This window comes from Littorina saxatilis, linkage group LG7 (assembly GCF_037325665.1).
Source record: "Littorina saxatilis isolate snail1 linkage group LG7, US_GU_Lsax_2.0, whole genome shotgun sequence".
NCBI lineage: Eukaryota > Metazoa > Mollusca > Gastropoda > Littorinimorpha > Littorinidae > Littorina > Littorina saxatilis.
In genome coordinates, this window is record NC_090251.1 from 16,019,944 (window position 1) to 16,037,415 (window position 17,472).

The following is a 17,472-nucleotide window of genomic DNA, read 5'->3' on the forward strand; positions in this document are numbered from 1 at the left end:
TCGGGCAGTAGAGGAGAACATGACTGTGAGCGAAACCGAGGTTTCGTCTTGAAGAGGGGAGGTGTGTCACGATCGGGTGACAGAGACCAGGAAAGCGTCACTCAGTGGAGTGCCTGTTCTTGGTCGGTTATGATAGAAAGCGCCTGTGCGTGATATTGGACACAGCAGAGTTTGCTGACAGTGCTCAACGAACACGGATGTTTTGAAACGCACGAGCTTCACAGTGCGGGTTTCTGCTATCATAGGGCTGACGGTTTTTCGCTGACAGCGCGCACGGGATTTTCACGGATTGAGTTTCTCGTGTCTTTTTTCTGCTTGGGAGGCAGAATTGTGTATAGCTGGACTGGTTTTGTGACAAGGTCAGTCACGTGTTATTGGCTAGGTTGTCTGAGAGAGACACAAGGGCGGCGCACTTGACACCCAGCGGCAGAAGGGGAAGGATCTAATACACAGTTTCTAGAGTATGATGGTTTTTCACCGAATATTGTATTCGGCACTCTAGGGGAGCTTCCACCGGTTATTTCCTTCACACTGCCACATATTTTGCTGAGGACAAGTCGTCAACATTCCTTCGTCGGCGATGGCTTTCGCATAAGGATTCGACAAGGGGTTCTGGAGGTTTTTGGTCACTGTTGACGAACAGAGGCTGTTCCAGGGAGGAGGCGGACTTTGCTTCCATTGAGAGTTACAATCATAGGCTTTTGAGGTAATAAATCATTATTTAACGCTGTTGATGAGTCTGTGTTGTGGAATGAAATACTCTCTGTTGTTCTTTCCAGGTTAGCGCATAATTAACTCTCTGTGACGCTAAAATACTAATCTGTATATGGTTTTTGCAGATAGGGAGAGAAGGACGGAAAATGACTGTTTTGTTGTTGTAAAAAGTCCGTTTTGTGCAGGCCCACGTGCTCGATGAGATATTTAAAGATGACATGTTTTAAGGTGGTGGGTGAGGGGTAGCTGACATGTTTAGTGCACCGATGCTTTCTGTTTGCAGCCTTCGATTCGATTCGATTCGATCCGATTCGTTCGTTTCGAGTTCCTGTAACATCTGCACGGCTGACTTTGGCGGGACCTGTTGAAGCTACGCTAACCAGGAGACCGGCTAACCAGGAGACCGGCTAACCAGCGGACCGGCTAACCAGCGAACCGGCTAACCAGCGAACCGGCTAACCAGCATACCGGCTAAGCAGCAGCAGCAGAGATAAAGCTAAGTGCACCATGTCGTACGCACCCCGTTGACCACCGTTGTCTTTTCGTATCTATGATTTCATTGGAGTAGTGACAACGTGGGGTGTGTGACCCCTGCACGAACTAGAGCTTTTCGAACAGAACATTCGCATTTAACTATATTTACACGGGTTCAGCGTGTTACTATAATTTTCTATATACTACTGGCATTTTGTCAGTGAACACTGGTTTTTTACGTGTTGAGAACGTAAAAGGAACATATTTTGAGTGAAGGCTCGAGGGAGGTGGCGAGTTTATACATAAACAGGCGTCTGAAACTTATACTTTTGTTGACTCTATTTAATTGTATGACTGCGAGAGTGGATCGTGGTGTGGTTAGTTAATTAGTAGTAATTAACCGGTTCATAATCACCTTAAGTGATATATTGAAACGTGACACATGGGGGCCAAGCCGGGATTTACTCAGTTAATTTCCAACTGATAAAGACCCACCAATTAAGGATAACTAAGAGCAGATAATCTCGTCAGTGCTCGACTTATTTTCTGCTTGGTGCCACCCTTTTTTGTATAGTTTTGATCATATACCACACCTTAAGCGATTCACATCTTGCAGGAAATGTAAATTGTAATTTGTGAGTTATTGTATGCGCTAACTGTGATTACCTCCCTTTCCTTTGTTTGTGAATCTTTGTTGTTGTACGTTCAGAGTTTTCCGTTGCAGAGAGCTGAGCGGGGTTAGCGGATTTGTTATTCGTTTTACTCAGTTTTCTCTACATTGTTGTTTCGCATTCTGTAACAGGTTATATTTCTACTGTCTTGTTTTACTTGGATTTTTCTCCATATTTTGACTTTGTTGGAATTTTGGGGGGGAAGGGTCCGAGGACTTCTGTCCTAACCAAGGCTGTGGGAGACACTCTGTTTCACCGCAAAAAGCAGCCGATAAAGTAGGCCACGGCTGTGGGAAACACTTTGTTTCACCGCAAAAAGCAGCCATAAAGTAGGCTACGCGTTTTGTTCTACACCGTTTGGATTTTTCTTCTGCATTTTCCGGTTACTGGATTTTTGTATCCATCGCTTCCATCACCGCGGGTTCTAGCTATAGCTGCGTTAGGCTTACTTTGGTAATAAAGCTTTGCTAAAACTCACCATGGCTACAGGGGGATCTCCTACAAGGAGAATAACTTTCGAGACTCCTGGGAGCGAGCAGCCGACTGAGCGAGACGCACGCGTTAGAGCCCGAAGCGTTCTAAAACGCTTAGAAGCAGAACGGAAGGAAGAATTTGAGCGACTGACAAGGAAAGAAGAACGTGACCGACAGGACAAGAAGGACGAACTTGACAGACAAGAAAGAGAACGACAGGCCGAACGACAGGCAGAACGAGACAGACAGGAAAGGAAAGACGAACGTGACAGACAGGACAAGAAAGAGAAAGACGAACTTGACAGACAAGAAAGAGAGCGAGACAGACAAGAAAAGAAAGACGAACTTGACAGACAAGAAAGGGAACGACAGGCCGAACGTGACAGACTAGACCGGAAGGAACAGGCGGATCGCGATCTCCAGCTAGAACTAGCTAGGCTACAGGCCGAGAAGGGTACGCTTACTCAGGCTAGCTCGCCGACGTTTGTTGCCGACCGTACGAGACTGCCGACGTTCGACGATGACAAGGACGAGCTCGACGACTTTTTACGCCGGTTTGAGCGCATTGCATCTGACCAGAAGTGGGAAGAGGCCACGTGGGCTAGCCGCCTTAGCACCTGCTTGAAAGGACGCGCATTGCAGCTCTACAACGCTTTGGATGACGACGAGGCGAGAGACTATCAGGCACTAAAGAAGGCGTTACTCCAGCGCTTCAACCTGACTGCTGAAGCCTACAGACGACGTCTGCGTAACAGCAAGAGACTGAGCGGCGAGCTGAGTCATCAGTTTGAGGCACGCCTTAACCTCTACCTGCGGCGCTGGGTGGAGATGGCCGAAAAGGACTGGACAGTCGACGACCTTGCCGACCTCATTGTCATGGAGCAACTGATGTCCAGCCTGCGACCTGAGGTGGTGACCTTCGTGCAGGAACACCAGCCAAAGACTACTCAGGAGGCAGCCGACTGGATCAGAGTACATGAGGACGCCCAGGCGATCTCCGGCAAATCTTCAGGCTCACGGCCGGGAAAATCGGGAAATTCGGGTTCTTCAGGACCCAAGGACGGGAAGGACGATCAGGGACACAAAGGATCAAGTTCCAGAACTGACATCCAGTGTTACTACTGCAACAAGCGGGGCCACGTGAAGAAGGACTGCCACAAGAGACAGGCTGACCAGAAGGGCGTTCACTTCGTTGGCAGTGAGGAGTTCAGGGACGTCACGAGCTCATGCACCATTCCACAACTCTGCGTTCCGTGCTCCAGGAAACATTTCCAGCCCCACTGTAACGTCTACGTTAACGGAGTGAAGGGCGAAGGTCTGCGGGACACAGGAGCAGACATGATAGTGGTTCGGGCGAGTCTAGTTCCAGCTATGGCCTACACAGGAGACAGCATCAGGGTGAGAATGGCCGAGGCATCTCACGCTTACGACTTGAACACGGCAGTGATCAAGGTCGTAACACCGTTGTTCACGGGGACCATTGTGGCCGTCGTCATGGACGATCCTCCATGCGACCTGCTCATTGGAAACCGGGTTCAGTTTGTGGACGGCGTCACCAGGGAGGTTCCCGTTTACCGGTCTCCCGACGTCATTTCAGTGCTCACGCGGGCACAGGCGGAGCGAGAGGACAAACCTCTCAAACCCCTACCTGCTGCACGAGCTGCCCTGGGGAACGTGACCCCCGCGCTTCTCGCGAAGGCTCAGGCATCTGATCCGACATTAGCGACTCCTCGGGAGCACGCGAAGTCGGGGAAGGTGAAGCTGAGCGGGAAGCATGGGAGGTCAAGGTTCCTCAGGGACAAGAAGTTGCTCTACCGTGAGTTCAGCAACAAGGAAGGTGCATTCAAACAGGTTGTCGTGCCTCGCGAGTTTCGCGAGGGTGTCATGGCAACGGCACACGACTCGATTCTGGGAGGTCATCTTGGTACCAAGAAGACCACGGATCGTGTCTGGCGCCACTTTTACTGGCCAGGCATCTGCACGGATGTCCGACGTTTCTGTGCGTCCTGCGATAAGTGCCAGAAGGTGGTTGCCAAAGGAAGGGTGAGGAAGGTCCCCTTAGAGAAGATGCCGCTCATCGACGAACCCTTTCGTCGGGTGGCAGTGGACATCATCGGGCCCATCTTGCCTGCGTCTGAGGACGGAAACAGATACATTTTGACCATGGTGGACTACGCTACTCGATACCCAGAGGCGATCCCTCTGAAATCGATTGAAGCCACGCGAGTAGCTGAGGCTCTGGTTACTATGTGGTCCCGGCTGGGAATTCCATCAGAGGTACTCACCGACAGAGGCACGCAGTTCACGGGAGGAGTGATGGCGGAGGCAGCACGACTGCTATCACTGGAGCAGCACTTCACCACTCCTTACCATGCTCAGTGCAACGGACTGGTGGAAAGGTTCAATGGCACCTTGAAGACCATGCTGAGGAAACTAGCTCAGGAGAAACCACGCACGTGGGACAGGTACATCCCAGCATTGCTTTTTGCATACCGCGAGGTTCCTCAGGAGAGCTTGGGTTTTTCCCCATTTGAGTTGTTGTACGGCAGACAGGTACGCGGTCCCATGGCTATCCTGCGTCAAGCCTGGACGGACGAAGAAGCTGACGAGGAGGTGCAGACGACAGCGACCTACATCGTAGAACTCAGGAACAGGATTGAAGAGACCTGCAAACTGGCTCAAGAGAACCTGGGGAGAGCAGCACAGCGTTATGCGCGAGGATTCGACCGCAAGGCACGGCCGCGCAGCTTCAAGATTGGAGAACGGGTGTTGCTACTTCTACCTGTCAAACACAACAAGCTACAACTGCAGTGGCAAGGACCTTTTGAGGTGACAGCGAAAGTGGGCCAGAACGACTACAGGATCGTCATGAACGGGAAAGCACGCCTGTACCACGCCAACCTGCTGCGCGCCTACATAGAGAGGACTGCCTACGGGGAAAAGGACAAAGTGACAGAAGCAGTTGCTGTCGTGATGGACGAGACAACGGAAGAACAGGGAGGAGGACGTGTACCAGTTTGTCCGCTGGAGGCTAGTGAGGATCACACGGACGTGCACATCTCACCTGATCTTGGGGACGACCAGCAGGCGGACCTGCAAGAGATCCTGAAGGATGCAGCACGGGTCCTTACAGACATACCACTTCAGACGCATCTAGAGGAGTTTACCTTCGACTTGCTGGAAAAACAGCCAGTGAGGACGAAGCAGTATCCCATGCCTCATGCCCAGAAGGAGGTGGTCAGGAAAGAAATCGCCGACATGACGAAGTTGGGCGTCATCGAGCCAGCGAACTCTCCCTACAGTTCACCAATTGTGCTTGTGAAGAAGAAGGATGGACGCGTCAGGTTCTGTGTCGACTACCGGAAGCTGAACAAGATTACGGCGTTTGACGCGGAACCCATGCCTGATGTGGACTACCTCTTCAGTCACTTGGCCAAGGCCAAGTACTTTTCCAAACTGGACCTCACCAAGGGGTACTGGCAAATCCCAGTTGCCGAGGAAGATCGCCCAAAGACTGCATTTACCACTCCATTCGGCCAGTTCCAGTGGACAGTCATGCCTTTTGGTCTACAGAATGCAGGTGCCGTCTTCACTCGCATGATGAGGAAACTTTTGGAACCTTTGAAGCGCGAGGACATCAGCAGTTTCATCGACGATGTGCTGATCGCGACAGAGACATGGACTGAACATCTCGACGCCCTGCGCGACGTGTTCGGAAGGTTGAAGGACGGAAATCTGGGAGCTAAACCGTCCAAGTGCTACTTGGGATTTCGGGAATTGTCTTTCCTGGGTCATGTTGTCGGCGAGGGATTGCTTGTTCCAGAGGACGACAAGATCCAGAAGATTCGGGAGGCGGAGCCACCGCGCACGAAGAAAGAAGTCAGGTCTTTCCTGGGCCTAGCCAGCTTCTACAGACGCTTCATCCCGCACTTTGCCGAAATCGCACTACCACTGACCAACCTTACCAAGAAACTACAACCGACCGTTGTAGTGTGGACTGAGGAATGCAGCTCCGCATTCAACACCCTGAAGAGGCGACTCACCAGTCAGCCTATCCTCCGACTACCAGACCTGAACAAGGACTTCGTGCTGAGGACAGACGCTTCAGGGAAGGGACTTGGGGCAGTGTTGCTTCAGGAGACAGAGGGGTTTTTGCACCCTGTTTGCTTCGCCAGCCGTAAGCTGACCTCGGCCGAGGCAGCGTATGCAACGGTTGAACGCGAGTGTCTCGCCATTGTCTGGGGCATCCAGAAGTTCGAAGCGTACCTGTACGGACGACCTTTCTGTCTGGAGACGGACCATCAACCTCTGCAATATCTTCAGGTTGCAAGGTTGGCAAACGCCAGACTTATGCGCTGGGCGTTGATTCTCCAACCGTACCAATTCACGGTACGCGTCATTCCGGGCGCCAACAATGTTGGAGCTGACTTTCTCTCTCGGGCAGTAGAGGAGAACATGACTGTGAGCGAAACCGAGGTTTCGTCTTGAAGAGGGGAGGTGTGTCACGATCGGGTGACAGAGACCAGGAAAGCGTCACTCAGTGGAGTGCCTGTTCTTGGTCGGTTATGATAGAAAGCGCCTGTGCGTGATATTGGACACAGCAGAGTTTGCTGACAGTGCTCAACGAACACGGATGTTTTGAAACGCACGAGCTTCACAGTGCGGGTTTCTGCTATCATAGGGCTGACGGTTTTTCGCTGACAGCGCGCACGGGATTTTCACGGATTGAGTTTCTCGTGTCTTTTTTCTGCTTGGGAGGCAGAATTGTGTATAGCTGGACTGGTTTTGTGACAAGGTCAGTCACGTGTTATTGGCTAGGTTGTCTGAGAGAGACACAAGGGCGGCGCACTTGACACCCAGCGGCAGAAGGGGAAGGATCTAATACACAGTTTCTAGAGTATGATGGTTTTTCACCGAATATTGTATTCGGCACTCTAGGGGAGCTTCCACCGGTTATTTCCTTCACACTGCCACATATTTTGCTGAGGACAAGTCGTCAACATTCCTTCGTCGGCGATGGCTTTCGCATAAGGATTCGACAAGGGGTTCTGGAGGTTTTTGGTCACTGTTGACGAACAGAGGCTGTTCCAGGGAGGAGGCGGACTTTGCTTCCATTGAGAGTTACAATCATAGGCTTTTGAGGTAATAAATCATTATTTAACGCTGTTGATGAGTCTGTGTTGTGGAATGAAATACTCTCTGTTGTTCTTTCCAGGTTAGCGCATAATTAACTCTCTGTGACGCTAAAATACTAATCTGTATATGGTTTTTGCAGATAGGGAGAGAAGGACGGAAAATGACTGTTTTGTTGTTGTAAAAAGTCCGTTTTGTGCAGGCCCACGTGCTCGATGAGATATTTAAAGATGACATGTTTTAAGGTGGTGGGTGAGGGGTAGCTGACATGTTTAGTGCACCGATGCTTTCTGTTTGCAGCCTTCGATTCGATTCGTTCGATCCGATTCGTTCGTTTCGTGTTCCTGTAACATCTGCACGGCTGACTTTGGCGGGACCTGTTGAAGCTACGCTAACGAGGAGACCGGCTAACCAGGAGACCGGCTAACCAGCGGACCGGCTAACCAGCGAACCGGCTAACCAGCGAACCGGCTAACCAGCATACCGGCTAAGCAGCAGCAGCAGAGATAAAGCTAAGTGCACCATGTCGTACGCACCCCGTTGACCACCGTTGTCTTTTCGTATCTATGATTTCATTGGAGTAGTGACAACGTGGGGTGTGTGACCCCTGCACGAACTAGAGCTTTTCGAACAGAACATTCGCATTTAACTATATTTACACGGGTTCAGCGTGTTACTATAATTTTCTATATACTACTGGCATTTTGTCAGTGAACACTGGTCTTTTACGTGTTGAGAACGTAAAAGGAACATATTTTGAGTGAAGGCTCGAGGGAGGTGGCGAGTTTATACATAAACAGGCGTCTGAAACTTATACTTTTGTTGACTCTATTTAATTGTATGACTGCGAGAGTGGATCGTGGTGTGGTTAGTTAATTAGTAGTAATTAACCGGTTCATAATCACCTTAAGTGATATATTGAACCTCTACCCACCTCTCCCGCTATTTCCACTTTACATCACGTTGACTTTTTCCAACACTTACCCAGCAAGTTAGCTGACTGAATGTTTTTCATGTCCACATCCGTCCAGTAAAGTCGCCGGTCAATGAAGTCGATGGTGAGGTCTTGTACACGCCCCAGGTCGGCTATCAGTACTTTCCGTTGCGTGCCGTCCAAGTTGGACCGCACCAGCTGCGGTTCGTCTCCCCACATTGTCCAATACATGTACCTACAATCAGATATAATAATTATTCAACAATGTTGTTCCCAGACCAGACCTGTTTACCCACATTTTGACTTTGGTGTACTTTTCACCGAGATTCAGCGTATTTTCAAAATATTGAGAGTATTTCGCAACTCACAAGAAACATTCCTGAGCTATTGCTTCAAGGGCAGCAATAACATTGTCCATTTTCAGAAGTGGAACTTTTAGGCGTTACTGCTTTTCGCTTCGACATTTTCGTCAACGTGCTGGACTCGACGACAACAATGGCGGCAGATAAAATCTTGTCATATCACGTCTCACGTGATTACATTGACCAATCGTCAAAGCTGGATTTTATCCACTGTGCTATCGCGAGAACAGGTTTGGCAACCTAATTTCGATTTCTTCTTCTTCTTCCATTTAGTGATCACGATCAAACTTGATTTTTGCTACGATCGTCAGATTTTTTCTCTCCAAACGTATTGGTCGTATCCTTGGCAACTTTGCGCACAAGATACGGCGAAATCGTATGGGTAAACAGGTCTGCCAGACTCAGAGGACAAGGTCAGTTGGGCCTACATAGAAAATCTGTACAGGCATAAAGTCCTAGTCAGAAAATATTGTTTAGTTGGAACGGCTCCTTCATGTCAAAACTATGGGACTGTCGACCAACCAGGGTTAAGACCAATGCCTCAGATCCCACACAAACACACCAACAAACAAACAAACACAAAAACACAAGCACACACACACACCAGGGGCTCACATCCATGAGAGGTGGCATAGAACAAATGTCCTGGACAATGCAAAAGTGATAGGACATTTGTCTTGAACAAAAATAAATCAATAGGACATTTTTTTCGGCAGCATGTTGCTTTTTCGTAAGAAAAAAACCGCGAAGGGAGGTAATTGTCAACCGGTTTAGAGCATTCAAAATTGCAACCGTATGAAGCTCTTCTCTATAAAAAGCACATAAAGTCTCCCGAAGTTTTGTCTGCTTGGAGGGACACATTGCTTCGCAAAACATCGATAAAATAGCAAATCGAACTACTGTAAATTAGAAAGTACTGGCAATGTTCGGATCAAATGAAAGCTTAATCGGACAATGACCACTTTGTGACAAAAACAATAGGACATATGTCCTCTTGCATGAAAAAATGTATAGGACATTTGGAAAAAATATCCGTGTATGTCCGATGTCCGACGTGGATGTGAGCCCCTGACACACATCACACACACACACACATCACACACACACAAAACACATACACTTCTTCTTCTTCTTCTTGGCGCTCGCAGAGGTTACACGATCAGTCCAGCACTGGTGATAAATGTTGTCGTTTTCTTCAACTCCTGTCGACTGCCATATAGTTTGGTCTGCAAGTGAGTTGGTGACGGCCACACTTCTTTTCGTTCCTCATCTAGTAAGGGACATCGCTGTAAGATGTGTTCCGCAACACATACACAAAACACACACACTCCTCAACACATAACAACCTCTCCACACATACACACACACACATTTTACAAATTCTGTTTACCCAGATGGTGGATCAAGGGCCAGAGCTCTGGGGCTGTCCAGGTTTCGCCAGACGAGAACTTTGCGTGACGACCCATCTAGCCGGGCCATCTCGATGCGGTTCTTCTCCATGTCGGCCCAGTAGATGTTGTTTGCCACCCAGTCCACCGCCATACCCTCCGCTGAGCTCAGGCCGAACTCGATGATATGCTCCAGTGAACTGCCGTTGAAGAATGCACGGCTGATGCGCTGTGGAAAAAAAAAAGGAGGAACGTTTGACATTGATAAAAAAGAAATCTTTACTCATCAAGACAAGGACAGCATAAACAACAGCGTCAATGTGTTCGCCTATGGAGGCTTCTTCAGGACAAAGTAAAATATGAACCAAAAATAAAAAGTAAAAGCAAAAAGCAGAGAATCAAAAACTCAATTGAAAAGAGTTGTTTTTGTAAGAGTTAGACAATGAGTAAGGGGAACGATTATGCATGGGGAACTCCAGGTTACAGAACGTCTGTTACCAACCCCTGGCTTACAAGTCAGTCTTCTATTAATATTATGCCTTTTCATTTCAGCATGTCAGTAAGAAAGGTTTAATTTTTTTTTTAAACCTCATTTCCAACATTCAACTTCATGCCTCATGTAGGAGTTACTTCCCTTGCAAGGTGAATCGTGGTTTCAACTCTTTCCAATGAAGACTTAGTGATAACTTCTGATTGAAATGCCTGCTTCTCAAATCTTCTTCTGCGATCATCCCAAGTGGGCAATGTACATACAGACTGTTACGGTAAGACAAAAGGATGTTCTGAATGAACAACAGACTAGTTTTCACCCTCAAAAAAGGTTGCTTCAAGCTAATGTTTTACACATTCTCTTCATGCAATGTAACTTCCACTACCCCAACACAATAACCAAATTTTACCGGTAAAAGATTCTCATGATAGCTGGAGTTGAGTTTGTTTGTTCGTTCATGGGCAGAAACTCCCATGGCTTTTACGTGTATGACCGTTTTAACCCCCGCCATTTAGGCAGCCATACGCCGCTTTCGGAGGAAGCATGCTGGGTATTTTCGTGTTTCTATAACCCCCTGAACTCTGACATGGAATACAGGATCTTTTTCGTGCGCACTTGGTCTTGTGCTTGCGTGTACACACGGGGGTGTTCAGACACCGAGGAGAGTCTGCACACAAAGTTGACTCTGAGAAATAAATCTCTCGCCGAACATGGGGACGAACTCACGCTGACAGCGGCCAACTGAATACAAATCCAGCGCGCTACCGACTGAGCTACGTCCCCGCAGCGCTGGAGTTGAGTCAAACCTGCCCTGACACCCGTCACCTCTCAATAACCACCTCCTGTCCACTCCTACCACCACAAAAAGTATCGCTGACAAGTTGTTTTCTATTTGTCTATCTGCATCAGATTTCATACATGTCGAGGACCTTGACCTATAATTATATCCTATTCATCACTTACCTATTGGGTTTTTTCTCTCTTGATTTTGGAACCTTAATGAAGCAGTACACATGTACTTGTTTTTTCAAACTTTAGACCAAACGTGGATCTCACATTAGTCACGTAGGGCCTGTTATCTTTGATGTCAAGGACTTCAAGCTTTGCTTACACATATGTATTCTAATTTCTATTCATCAAACATTCAATTCATTAATCTCTTTTTTTACATTTAGTCAAGTTTTGACTAAATGTTTTAACATAGAGGGGGGAATCGAGACAAGGGTCGTAGTGTATGTGTGTGTGTGTCTGTGTGTGTGTGTAGAGCGATTCAGACTAAACTACTGGGCCGATCTTTATGAAATTTGACATGAGAGTTCCTGGGTATGATATCCCCGGACGTTTTTTCTTTTTTTCGATAAATACCTTTGATGACGTCATATCCGGCTTTTTGTAAAAGTTGAGGCGGCACTGTCACACCCTCATTTTTCAATCAAATTGATTGAAATTTTGGCAAAGCAATCTTCGACGAAGGCCGGGGTTTGGTATTGCATTTCAGCTTGGTGGCTTAAAAACTAGTGCTTTTAGTTATGCGCTATAGAAATCTCCTTAATAAATAAATAAATAATGAGTGAGTCTGGTCATTAAAAATCGGAAATTTGTAATTAAAATTATTTTTTTAATAAACGATCCAAAAACAATTTCATCTTATTCTTCGTCATTTTCTGATTCGAAAAACATATACATATGTTATATTTGGATTAAAAACCAGCTCTGAAAATTAAAAATATAAAAATTATGATCAAAATTAAATTTCCGAAATCGTTTTAAAAACTATTTCATCTTATTCCTTGTCAGTTCCTGATTCCAAAAACATATTGATATATGTTTGGATTAAAAACACGCTCAGAAAGTTAAAACGAAGAGAGGTACAGTAAAGCGTGCTATGAAGCACAGCGCAATCGCTACCGCGCCAAACAGGCTCGTCACTTTCACTGCCTTTTGCACTAGCGGCGGACTAAATTCATTTTCATTCTGTGAGTTCCACAGCTTGACTAAATATTGTATTTTCGCCTTACGCGACTTGTTTATTCTTGATTTTAGACACATTAGCAGTCTATCTGTTTCTCAAATTTTATTCCAACCTTGGATCGCACGTCGGTCATGTAGATCCGGTTGTCCTTGATGTCGAAGTCGATGGCGACGGCCTCCTTGACACCCTGGATGGGGATGGGCTGGTTGTAGTGGCTGGTCTCCAGGGAGATGCGGTTGATGTTGGACTGGGAGGAGAAGAGGACGAAGGCCTCAGGGACGATGCAGGTGGTGCCGTTGCTGACCAGCTCCAAGCCCATGGGGCAGGCGCACACTGGACCGTCCGGCCGGTACAGGCACAGGTGGCTGCAGCCATGGTTGTTGATGGCGCAGGGGTTGGTACCTGTCGGGAAAATTGAGAGTAAGGATAAGGATAAGATTCATTTAGTCCTGTGAGGTTACCCTCATGGAAATTCGGGCTGCTTTCTTCCTGGGGAAAGCGAGCTGCCATACAGTATACGGCGCTACCCATGTTTTTTTTTTTTCCTGCATGCGCGTATTTATGTTTCCAAGCCCTGAGAGTAGTTATTATACGTTATTTATATTTTTGACCAAAATATGACATTTTACACAGATCAAGACAGTCAGTGTTCCTCCAAGACCGCGCTAGCGGTCGAGGTGAACAATGACTGTCGAGATCTGTGTAAAATGTCTTATTTTGGGTCAAAAATACAAATAACATTTATGTAACGATCGATTCTGGTTAGAATTCCTTTGACTTTTTACGATTGAGCGGACACAAACATGCACTATTTTGTAGTCTCGGCTGGCCGCCTAACTATGAAGTTTTGTCGGCCTCTGACGTCACATGACTCAAAGAAGGGAAATCCAATGTTCAATCGATACATTATTGGTTTCTGTTGGATTGTGAATGGTTGAGTTAAGATTCATACTGGAGACTTCTTATGCTCACTTTATCGTATCAAAAACTTAACATGATTACTAGCCCTAAATGCACATGTAATAATAATTTTGTTTAAATTGCGAAAAGGAGGAGAAATGGCAAGGAAAGAAAACAAATGCTGTTATTCCAATAGTTGTTACTGCTACTGTTGTTTCAGCAGTATTTTGTTTTCATTGACAGAGTTTGTGTACTCCACACTTATGTGTACTCCACACTTATAATCATATCATTAATTAGGCTAAGCAGCTGCACTTAATCTTTTTATAATTCCCCTTTGCCTTCTCCTCCCCCCTCCCCTCACACACACACACACCTCAACTCATACACTGCTCCTCTAAAGCCTTTTTCCAGCTGGAATGCCACATTCCCTTCACAAACATATCTCTTCTTCTTTATTTCCAATCCCCAGTTGCATAAGGACAGACAGAGGCCGAAACTTCAGGTAAATTCCCCCCCTTTCCCATCCCCCATCTCCACACCATCTAACTTCCTCACTAATCCCCTCTTTTTGCACTACTCTTCGCTCTGTCCCCTCTCCCCTTACAACTTATTGGGTGGCACTGACAAAGCGAATGGGAAGTCCCACCCCTTCCCTGCTTACTGCCCTTGGCTGTTCCATCAATCAAGCTCACTTTTCCGCCTAGTGGACAATGCTGAGGTAAAAGGAGGGGTAACTCTACACCTGAACGGCGGCGGCTTCACAAGGACATCTAAAATTTCACTGCTAATCTTTCTGTGTTCCCCATAACAGTTCTGATGCAACATGGAATAAAGATGTTCAGATCCAGTTAACAATGTTGCTCCTTTTCTTTCATCCCATCTCTTCCTTACACACACCATCCCCCCCCCCCCCCCCCCCCCCCCCATTGTCTCAAGTATCACTCATGTCAAGATTCCTTCTGCTGAAATGTACAAAATCCTCATGCAACTGAAAGAGAATGAAAGCCTGTAGTGATTTACATTCATCAGACACAATGACTATAATAGCAACTGAACCCAAACAGTCACTTAAGTGCCTCTGCGCACCTAGAAACAAGTCGATAAATAAACTAATTTTGTCAATACTGTGCTATTTCAGTATTCCTTCACACAGTAAACAGGTACAAGACTGCATGCACAAAGATTCCATGATGATGCGCATGCGCTCACCGCCGCCAGAGGACGCTTTTTGTGCTCCGCTACTTCCGAATCTTTTCCTTGAATTAATTTGTTTTAAATGAATGGTACTGCAGCATGAACGTGTAACAAGTATTATCACAAGGCGCAGTCTAATTTTGTGGCGTGTATATAAGTTGGAGAATACTCTTATTCCATGGGGCGGGGATATAGCTCAGTTGGTAGCGCGCTGGATTTGTATTCAGTTGGCCGCTGTCAGCGCGAGTTCGATCCCAGGTTCGGCGGAAATTTATTTCACAGAGTCAACTTTGTGTGCAGACTCTCTTCGGTGTCCGAACCACCCCCCGTGTATACTACATTGGGTGTGCACGTTAAAGATCCCACGATTGACAAAAGGGTCTTTCCTGGCAAAATTGCTTAGGCACAATTAATAATTGTCTACCATACCCGTGTGACTTGGAATAAGGCCGTGAAAGGTAAATATGCGCCGACATGGCTGCAATCTACTGGCCGTATAAAATTTCATCTCACACGGCATCACTGCACAGCGCCTAGAACTGTACCCACGGAATATGCGCGATATAAGCCTCATTGATTGATTGATTGATTGATGTAAAAGTCTAAAATCACAGATCTGTGGTCAGTGAGGAGAATGATCGTTTACCCCAGAAGGAGGACTACGACTCTCAGACCTGGGAACCCCTGTTTTGCACTTAGAGTATTCTCAAACAAACTTGGTGTATTATCAGGAAAATGAGCGTACTCCACACAGCATATCAACATCCATGATTAAAGCATGCTTCACACGCGTCCGTCACACCATTAATTAAGTTTACCTATACATTTAAAACAAATGCTTTTTTTCAATGTTTACTGACAAAAACTGTAATCATGTGTCAAAATACTGGATCGGCTTCGAGATGGGCTTGTGAAGAAAAGTAGTCTAGGAATGTTTCTGGTCGTATTTTTTTTCCACTGACCGTACTGATCGTATTCTCGACAATCATGCGTACAAAATACGGCGAAATCATATGGGTTCCCAGGTCTGGACTCTAACTTTAACAGGCCTGAAAGTGGCGAGTATCCATGGCAAGTAGAAACATGTAACTGGCAAGTAAAAAGGTTCATCTACTCGCCAAATGTGAAACAAATTGTTGGTTTGGCTAGTAAAGTTTGCTCTCTGGCTAGTACATTTTCAGAATCACTAGCCAAAGGCGAGTACACCATTTGTTGGACTTTCAGGGCTGTTTAAGACGTCTGAAGTATCAGACCTAGGCTTACAAACTTTTTTTCTCTCTCGTAGGTGCTGTTAAAAGTCCAAGGTAAAGTCAAATTTCATAACATCGGAATAATATCCCTTTAAACTGCACTCCTTAATTGTCGTCAGTACATGTATTCATCTTTCTGTTTTCACTGAATAACATATTACTTCCATATTAGAAGGCGACAGGTGAGAAAAAGAAGCTGTAAATCTGGCTTACCTGTCAAGCCATTTTCAATTCATCAGAGGAAACCTAACCCCAACACCAAACACCCTGACACAAATCGTACCCAGTGTCACCTGTCAAATGGCGTTAAATTGTGTCCCTTGTCTTAGCTTGGAGGTAATTAGATAGGCCAGTTTGACACAACACAACACAACACTTAGGCAACAAAAATATATGTTGGATTAGGGTAACCGACAGACCCTAATTTGAGAGAAAATGAAAGTTTTACGCCCTCACGGCAAAGCCATTAGGGGCATGTTACATGGGAAATCCTGGCTTTGTATGAAAATAAAAAATAAAAATGCGGGGGGTGGGGGGGATGTAGACAGCTGGCTGCCGGCTGCTAGAGGAGACCTGAAATGGGCTAGGGACCGGGTTGGGTCGTCTTGGGTCAGTGCTGAAATGGTTACTTTTTTGGCTGTTGGCCGAACGGACACCCGGGCTTCATATTTTTGCATGCATGTATTCGTGTTTCCAAGGCCTGAGGCTTTCGCTGTGACCCTGGGATCTTTATCGTGCGCATGTGTATGCGTGCACACGGGGGTGTTCGGACACCGAGGAGAGTCTGCACAAAGTTGACTCTGGGACACACATCCCGCGCCGAACTTGGGGGTTGAACCCACGCTGATAGTAACAACCGGTTTTAAAGCCAGCGCCTCTACCGACTGGGCAAGCTCCCCCCCCCCCCCAATTTGTTGGGGTCAAGAAGTTCCATGGAGGGCGGGGGGTATGGAGTATCACATAGTGTTTTGCTCAGAACATTCCCACCCATGCAGAGCCGCGCTATGGGTACGCATTACCGTGAAGCTGGCAGTCAGTGCTACCAAATGTCGTCTGTGTCTACCACTCGGTGGTGACTTAATGTGGGTCTATGTAAGCAGATGCCAGCGCAAGCAATCTGATGCAGAGTCAGGAGGCGGTTTGGTACAAGAGAACCTTAGAGGCCACAGCCTCGGCCGTCTAAGGGATCTGTGTGTCTGGAGGACCCTAATTTCTTACATGCCAACACTTAAACTCTTCTCACCCGTTCAACTTTTTTTTTTTTTTAAAGGTTCACAAACATTAGGACCTTTAATGCTCTTTATTCATGAATATTGAAGAGCTGTGCTCCATTAAAAACACAACGACTGTAGAACAACTAACAAACAAACCTCATTTTTTAATCCCATTATTACCCTTATCCAACTTTTTTATGTTGGCCTTAGCAAGGCCACCCCTACCCTTCCCTTAGCTCCACCCCCCTACCCCAAACAGAGTGTCATCAGGTTAATCTGTTTCTTGTGTTCTCTCTGTCT

At 46.7% G+C, this 17,472-nt stretch overlaps 1 protein-coding gene and 1 long non-coding RNA gene across 2 annotated transcripts in view; one reads left to right on the top strand and one right to left on the bottom strand.

The window, feature by feature from the left end:
• LOC138970799 (uncharacterized) overlaps positions 1–17,472 on the top strand; it is a 482,774-nt gene that overhangs the window by 416,742 nt on the left and 48,560 nt on the right. The window lies entirely within an intron of this gene.
• Positions 1–17,472, bottom strand: part of LOC138970790 (low-density lipoprotein receptor-related protein 6-like) — a 92,198-nt gene that overhangs the window by 22,978 nt on the left and 51,748 nt on the right. The window contains exons 10-12 of the mRNA XM_070343325.1: positions 12,724–13,013; positions 10,152–10,378; positions 8,450–8,634 (exon numbers count right to left, since the gene is read on the bottom strand). Coding sequence (XP_070199426.1) covers positions 8,450–8,634; positions 10,152–10,378; positions 12,724–13,013 — 702 coding nt within the window. The remainder of the gene's footprint in view (positions 1–8,449; positions 8,635–10,151; positions 10,379–12,723; positions 13,014–17,472) is intronic.